Source organism: Anthonomus grandis, chromosome 2 (assembly GCF_022605725.1).
Source record: "Anthonomus grandis grandis chromosome 2, icAntGran1.3, whole genome shotgun sequence".
Classification (NCBI taxonomy): Eukaryota; Metazoa; Arthropoda; class Insecta; order Coleoptera; family Curculionidae; genus Anthonomus; species Anthonomus grandis.
In genome coordinates, this window is record NC_065547.1 from 36,431,368 (window position 1) to 36,440,078 (window position 8,711).

An 8,711-nucleotide genomic window follows, 5' to 3' on the forward strand; every position below is an offset into this window, starting at 1 on the left:
CTAACCAATACTAGTACATACTTATCGCCTACGTTCTTATCTGGATGTCTGTCATGCTCTGGCGGTTTTACGAGCGCACCCATCAGCGCCATATATACGAAGAAATATTTTCTATTCTTTCGGTTAGCGTATACATCATTTTAAATAATTCGCACTTTTGAATTTTTAAATGAGCGTCAGAATAATAATTTTAACAATAATAATCAACTGGTTTTCAAACGTATTAAAAATGCTAGTTACAGCAGTATTAGTGTTGTACCTATTACTGTTTTTTTTGTACATATTTAGATAGCAAAAAAGACTAGTAAAATAAATACGTCAAAAAATATTGGAAAGAATTTCAAAATAGCATTAGTTATAGATGCATATTTAAAAAAAAAGATATTTAGACTCAATGAACTGTTTATTACCAAACATTTTTACTGGTCGCTAGTAAAAAAGTCGCTTCAACTTGCATCAATTTTTTTTGTCAAAGTAAGATTGAAAATTGCCTTTAAAATCTTGTGCGATTCTATGAGGTAACCATTTGAACTAGCAAAGTTTATGTTGATAAAATGTCTTTTATTGCCACATATTTCTGCTTACTATTCGTTTATACCATCTTCATATACTATCATATCATCAACCAATTTTGTTTTTTTTTTTTCGGTTTGGTTAGATGGAGAATTCCCTTTAAAATGATATATCACACTTAGGGTAGCCATTTGAAATCCTACAAAATTTATGAAATACCCATTATTCCCAGACATTTCTTGTCACTATTTGCTGGTACGTCCACCGATTAATTTTTTTTTGGCACTGTTGAATAGACATTTTATTGCTGCTTACAGCGATGATATCACACGATGGGGGTCCTATTTGTCATATCAAAGTAATGTTAGCTGAAGGTGAGGAGGTGATTGACAAAACTTTGTCAAATATAAAATTAAACATCCCTCTGTATATCTAAATTAACGAGTTTTTTTAAGAAGTTAGAAGAAAGAGTGGTTTTATTTAAAATGAAGCACTGTATGTAAATACCGTATGCATTTTTTCTTAAGCGATTTATTATATACTAGTTCTGATAGTTTATTAATTTTTATTCTGTAATATTATTTCCTTGCTTTGTATTAATATTCTATGAATGAACCTTAACCCTATGTTCTATTTTATTAAATATGGATAATTATAACGTTGCTTACCCGATCGGCTACCCCACCAGGTAAGATTGTTTTTACCACGACCCCTGTAGATTTACCACCGATGATCCCAAACGCCAGGCCGGAACCGTCGTTGATTAGTTCAATCACTTCTACTTGGGCCCATTCTGTGTTTAACTGTACCGAAAAATTGCTAATAATTTTCTACAAGCCACCCCTCTATTATGAAACTTACCATGTCCCAAAATTAACCCCCCCACAAACGAAAACCTAATATTTTTCCGGGATCATTCCGACGAAGAAATGTACGTGTGTATTTCCCGAGGGATAAACTGAAATTTTCTTGGCTGTGGAAAGTGATTTTCTTGGGGCGCATGCCCATCCCGTCGATACTGCGGCTGCATCGGCCAATTTTACGCTTCTCGCCAAAAGGGCCTGTTTAAAAATGGAAAAGGATTTTTGCACAAAGAAATAAACTGTAAAGAGGGAGAATGTGTTGGTCACTTTATATTAATGTCCTGGTTTCTTTTTTTAGGAATATTGTAAGTTATGGAATAAGTAATATTTTGAAAAGGATTATTTTTTCAAAATTTAGTTACTTAATTAACAATTTATATTAAAAATATTTTTTTTGTTTATAAATGTACAGTGATTTTTCTTAAATAAACTACTATAAACTTAAACTAGCTTTCACATATTATTGATTTTTTTATACAGCTATCCTATACAAAGATCCAACTAACGCAATAACGTTCAGGATAGGTTTTTATAACAGTTAATTTTTGGTGCATAAACGTCATTGTGATATTTGTAATACACGCTATATTAATAATATACCGTGTTCGTTGGACGAAATCGAGCAAAAAAGTTATTATGCACGTATGTTAGGACATAGGTTCATAATACTCTAGCTAATAACTCCCAGATTTTGCACTACAGGTCGGTAAAGTTAAAAGAAAAAAACTTTTTTTTTTCGATAATTTTAATACCTCTGTAGATATTTTTCTAAAAATTAATACGCAGTTTCTGAGCATCCAAAGCGTTTATCCCACAGCTCCGCGGAGCTATTTACATCTGTGGTTTATCCTACAAGCAAATTTAAATTTTTGTTTTCGCCATTGGCCTTCACGCGGGCGTTGAACTGAATATTTTTTTAAAGAAAAGGGTGCGCTACCGGTTTTTCTTTGCAATAAAAAACATTTTTCAATTCTTTTAGGACATTTTTTGTCTCTTAGTAATTTTTCGCTAATGCACGGTTTTCGCATAAAAAATTAAATTTATAATTTTTAATATTTTTAGTATTTTATTGCATTTTTTATGGAACTGGAAATTTGTAATTTAAAAATGAAACATGTTCGCTCCTCCATTCTTTTATTTCTTTAAATAGAATCTTTTAATAGAAACATCAGTTTTTCAGTGATGAATTAAAATACGCCATTTTTATTGATTTTTTATTTAAGAAATACTTAACAAGATTACAAGAGTTGTTCAAAGTGGCCACCTTGAACATCAATACAAACAAGCGTCTAGCATAGGCGACATTGATTGGCACACATGTTCGAAAACTCCTGTAGTCTGTCGAATTATTTGACAAGAAGCAATAATGCGATTCGAAAATTTCTCCACATTTTCAAGCGGAGTTCTCAGTTCCACGTCATCCTTCACCCAGTCAACACGTGGTCATTCTTTTTCCTTTCCTATCCTTGGGATTCCTTTCCTAAACCCTTTCCTACCCTTTGCCGTTGGATATAACATGCCTTTAAGAACTTAATTTAGTGAAAGTATCAAGCCCACTTCCGCGTCATCCTTCACCGAGTTAACACGTGGTCGTTCTTTCCTTTCCTATCCTTTAAGACCCTTTCCTGCCCTTTGCCAGTGGTTGCTGAACCTAGTCACGCCGGTAGCTAGGCCGGATGCATCGTGGAAGAAGCGTCACCGTGCATTTCAGTATTAACAATTGTGAAAATTATCGATTCGGGGAACAGGGTACATACCCGACGGTTTTCCCAAATCTCTAAATCGTGCTGGCAGATTGCCGCGTAGCAGAGCCATTAAGCTAGCAAGTCCTAAATGGAGTTCTATAAACCAAATGTTTAAGGTGGCGCCACAAGAAAAATCAAGCGGACTTAGGTCGGAAGACCGTAAAGGCCAAGGTGGAGTACCTCCTCGACCTGTTCAACGATTCGGAGATGTAATATCTAAGTACTGCCGAAGAACTAAACTAAAATGTGCTGGAGTACCTTTACGTAAAAAGAACATTCGTTGTCTAAGCTGAATACAAATTACTTCAAGCAGTGCTGGCAAAACATTTTTATAAAATCCACGATATACTTCTCCAGTCAGCCTTACCGGTAAAGAAAATGAACCAATGAGAAATAATTCCAATTAATAATAAAATTTTCAATAATTCCAACCCAAGTATTAAGCGAAAACTGGCGTTGATGACGGCTTTCCGACACGACCTGTAGGTTCTTATCACTCGATATATGATTGCGTCCCTGGAGAAATTATATAATATACAGAGTGTCCCATTAATAATGGTAATTATTTTAACAGCAGATTCCTCTCATAAGAATAATGAGGTTAGGTTAAATTTTCATAGTCCGAAAATGAAATGCAACCAAGATTCAGGGTGATAAACATTAAGTTTTTTTTTGCTCAAAACTTAAGCATTTGTTCTTTGTTTTTAATGAAATTTAGTATGTGGGGGTTTCTTTATATGCCAAATATAAAACTTTAAATGTTTTTAAATCAGCTCATAGAGGGCGCCACCAGCCTTATTTTATTCTTTTTTAAGCTCCATAACTTTTTTACACTTTGTATAATGTAATGTTTTATTATAAATTTCTATTCTGCAAGTATTTCTCCTTTAAAAAGGTATACCTTAAAAATGTCACTAGGATGTACTGTTCTCGAGATATTTGGACTTAAAACTTGCAATGCGCTCAAGAAAAAATGATATTTTTCTACTTTAAGTTGAAAAAAAAAATTAAGTAAGCTGTGTCTAACAAAAAAATGAAAACAAACAAATTCACTGTCACGATTTATGTTTTTTTTTTAGTTACTGTAGCGCTTATAGCTTACACGATTAGTTACTTTATTACCTTTTATTGCGTTATTTTTGTTAGTTATTAATAGTTCTGTTATTAATTGTTACTTGTTGCGTTAGTGTTAGTTCCAGTAGTCTTTATTTATCACTTTAAGTTAAGATGCCTAGACATCAATATTTTTCTGATTCGGAAATGCGAGATATGGTTTGTGTTTATGCCCAAGCAAATTACAGCGGTCTAAGAGCTTGTCGACATTACGCGCAATTGTATCCAAATAGGAGGCAGCCAGATTTTAAACTGTTCAAAAACGTTTACCAGAGATTTGGGGAAACGGGTTCATTCAGGCCAAAGCGAGATGTTGGGCGTCCAAATAGACGTAATGTGGACCAAGAAGAAGAAGTGTTAGTCCAGGTTGCTGAAGATCCAGAAATAAGTGTAAGGCGTATGGCGGCAAGAACTGGAATTAGTAAGTCCTCAGTTTTAAGAATTTTTCATAATGAGCGTCTTTACCCATACCACTTTCCGCCAGTACAAAATCTTTTGGAGACAGATCTTCCAGCGAGATTAGATTTCGCCCGCTATATACAGGAACAAAAAAATCAAGATCCCCTATTTATTAATAAAATTATGTTTACGGATGAAGCAACTTTTACCCGACGGGGAATTTTTAATTTTAGAAACAAACATTCATGGGATATTGCAAATCCAAACCTCATTACTGAAAGACACTTTCAACACGAATTTAAAGTTAATATTTGGTGTGGTGTTATAGACAATTTGTTTTAGGACCTTTTACCCGGACCGGAGAATTATATTTAAACTTTTTAGAAACAAAACTCATTGATTATTTAGAAGAGTTGCCTTTAAATCTTCGCCGAGATATGATTTTAATTCAAGATGGCGCTCCTGCGCATTTTGCTAGACCCGTGAGAGAATATCTTAATGCCTGATAATTTTTATTTTTAAATAATTATTTAGGTTTTATATTTTTATTTATCAATCATTAAAAGGGTAATATAGCAATTTAAATAGTTTAAAATATGGTTTTCATGGATGTTTTTAAAATATTTAAATGTAAATATCTAGAAAAAGAGTAATCCTAGAGACATTTTTAAGATATACCTTTTGTAAGCAAAAATGTTTGCAGAATGCATATTTAAAATAAAAAATTAAATTATACAGGGCGTAAAAAAGCTATGGAGTTCAAAAAACCACTAAAATGTGGCTGGGGGCGCCCTCTATGAGATAATTAAAAAAAACTAATAAAATTAGATTTGGCATATAAAAAAACCTCCAAATGCCAAATTTAGTTAAAAACAAAAAACAACTTCTAAAGTTATAGACAAAATTCAAAAAAAAAACTTAATGTTTATCACCCTGTATCTTGGTTGCATTTTATTTTCGGACTAGGAAAATTTAACCTAACCTCATTATTTTTATGAGAGGAATCTGCTGTTAAAATATTTACCATTAATCATTATTAATACGACACCCTGTATATTAATAGACCCAAAAGGGTGCATCTTGCCTTATACAATCTTGCATCCAACGACACAATGCCACTCTTTTCGGAAAATCGTCCGGCAAAAGTGTCTGGCACACGCTGAGTATGATAGGGGTATAAAAGATTCCTTTTAAGGATAGTTCAAACTGTAAAATAGCCAATGTGTAACATCTGAACAATATTTTTAGTGCTTGTAGTAGGGCTTTCCTCGATTTTATCGAACATCTGTTTTTCCATTTAAGAGGAATTCCAAGAGATGTCGTTTTTAGTGGTAACTTTTTTAAAGCTGTCGGTTTCTCTTAGCCAATTATTCAAACGTGTAAGCGTTCAGCGTATACATGGTGTACCGGAAAATGTGGGAAATCTCTCGGACACAGGTAGAAAATAAAAAAATAATATGGAAATTTCCTATAAAAAAATCCCACGAAAATACGACCCCTTAAAGACGCCGCTTGAAATCGATTTTTGTTGAATAACTGTTGAAGTAGTTGATGACAACGTGAAAACATAGGCCTATAATACATTTACCTACTTTATTTTACCAGGGGCGGACTAGGCTGTACATTATAATGCTTACATTTTTAACACCCTGTATGATAAAGGCTCGGAAGTAGTAAATATGAATAGCTTGATCCTGAAACTAAAGAAAATGCGAAAACCGTACTTTAGGCGGAAAATTGCTCTAGAAGTAATAAAGAATTTTAAAAAATAAGATATTACAAGAAAAACCAATGGCGTACAGTTTTCTTTAAAAAATATATTCAGTTCAAAGCCCTACTGGGGTATCAAATTTTTTGAAAAAAGTAAGTTTTTTTTCTTTCAACTTTATTACCCTATAGAGTAAAATCCAAAAACGTTTAGGACATATGTTCATAGGAATTTTTTGCTTGAATTTGTCCAAGCCTATAAATTTTGTCGCAATATTAAAAAAATACCTTGTATAGAATCGTTTATCCCGTTCATCCATGTATTTTTCCAGCGACTTAGTGAAGCAAAATATCTAATTCAAAAAAAGAGAACAGTTGTTAGAAACAAAGAAAAAGACGTGGAGTTTTTTTGCCAGTAAATGTAGCTATTACTTTAATTTATTATACAGGGTTATGAAATAAAACACATACATTCAATAAAGGAGATATTTTTTTAAAATCCTTGAACATGTCAATTTTATTTTTGGATCGGGCATATTTTGACATCATCTTTTTGCATTTTTGGATTTTTCAGAAAGTTCCGGACATGTTTTATGTATAGTGTCCTATATCTATCTTCAATTGTTCATGAAATAATTACGTTTAAATAATAATTATCACACTCTATTGCAACATAAATTATTAATAAATTATAGTCGACATTTTCAAAATGTATTTTATCAAATGTCGTAAGCGGTCGCCATTAATAGCTTTGCAGTACAAAATTACGTTATACGTGAGGTGCATCAAAGTTTGTTGAGGAAAAAAGTACATACTATCGTAAAGGCCGCTTGTAACACAGAGCATGGGGTGAAAGTTAATGGACCGAACAGACTTCTAATTAACAAAGGCACAAAAAATGCACCGACTAATAATTGAAAAGCTTATAAAATAAAGAAGAAAAAGTGCGAAATTAGTTCAGATAAAATCCAGGACATGGGACGCGTGAAGGAATAAAACCGATAATTGTTTCTGAAGGTGGACGTATTAGCAAAGTTAGTACTTTTTGCTAATGTCATCTCTCGCTAGTGTTCAAGAGGCAAGAGCTGGTTGTAGTTGTGCTACCTTTCACCATGTCCTCGTGGAAAGCATGCATCCTACAAAGATTGCACACATAAGAAATTTCATTAAAAATTGTATCAATATTCGTCGACAACTTATTCAGGAACTAATTCCTTTGCCCTAAACCTATTGGAATCTTTAAATAAAAAAGATATATAAGTGTCAAAATCATAACATTTAATTATCTTATTACTGGCAATAAATATATGAGCTAGTTTTCTAAGGGTAACGTTTAAATTAATCACTTAAGATCTATACTCTTAGATAATGACTTTGACCCCTATACCTACCGTTTTCTTTAAACTAAAAACAAAACCCTTACTCGACGATGATAATATTCCTAGTACTTAGGAATACTACTAAGGGCACAATAAATGGCGATAAGAATAGAGGGCTCTATTGTTAAATGATCGAATTTTTTTGTCCCAGTAAAAAAAAGGTCCGTCTCCGAATATTGAGAGGCAAATGATACATGGGTAAGTTTGTCGTGATATTTACTGAACAATTTATAACTCTGATATGATACCAAACATCTTTACCTGAAAACGGTTAACTTGATCTTTAATTTGAATCTTTTTTAAAGCTAAAAAGTGAACAAGTGGTATTACGACGTATACTTTTTTTATATATGTATACAGTGAGGACGCGCAAGTTGGAACAAATTCATTTAAAATTCAGGGGTGTGTTAAAAAAAAAAAAGCTCGGACACGTTAATTTTTATTTTTTTTTGATGATGAATTCATCTGTACAGGTTAGACCAAAAATGAGCTACGACTATCAACTTAATTTTTTTAAATAGAGAGACCCATTTTTTATTTTATTTTTTAATTCTGTGTAAAATTTAAGGTATATTTTGTATACCATGTCCTATACTTAACCTCAATATTTATTAAGAAATTTGCGATTAAATTTCTTATAATTAACCATGAACAATTTATAAAAAAAAAACAAAAACAAATAAAATAAATGTTCAAATTATTGACCATTAACCTCCTGACAGTAATCAAGTCGATATTCAAATGCTTATAATCCTTTACCTATTGTTTGCGTCTGGATTTGTTGTATTTCGGCTCTAATTCTTTTTTTTTTAATTTTTCTAAACTTTCAGGTTTATAAAAATAAACATTAGATTTTAGAAAACCCCATAGATAAAAATCCAATGGGATTAAATCTGGCGACCTTGGTGGCCATTTAATAAAACCCCACCTTCCAATCCATCTATTTGGGAAAATGGTAAGGTATCTCGTACTGTTCGCGAAGTGTTGGAACC

General features: G+C 32.5%; 1 protein-coding gene across 3 annotated transcripts in view; it reads right to left on the reverse strand.

Moving 5' to 3' along the window:
• The window catches only part of LOC126746900 (inaD-like protein), a 226,928-nt gene extending 225,467 nt beyond the window's left edge, over positions 1-1,461 (reverse strand). For all 3 annotated transcript variants that reach the window (XM_050455323.1, XM_050455332.1, XM_050455314.1), the window contains exons 1-2: positions 1,375-1,461; positions 1,182-1,316 (exon numbers count right to left, since the gene is read on the reverse strand). In XM_050455323.1, the coding sequence (XP_050311280.1) occupies positions 1,182-1,316; positions 1,375-1,377 (138 nt within the window). In that variant the 5' untranslated portion in view covers positions 1,378-1,461. The remainder of the gene's footprint in view (positions 1-1,181; positions 1,317-1,374) is intronic.
• Between the last annotated feature and the right edge of the window lie 7,250 nt (positions 1,462-8,711).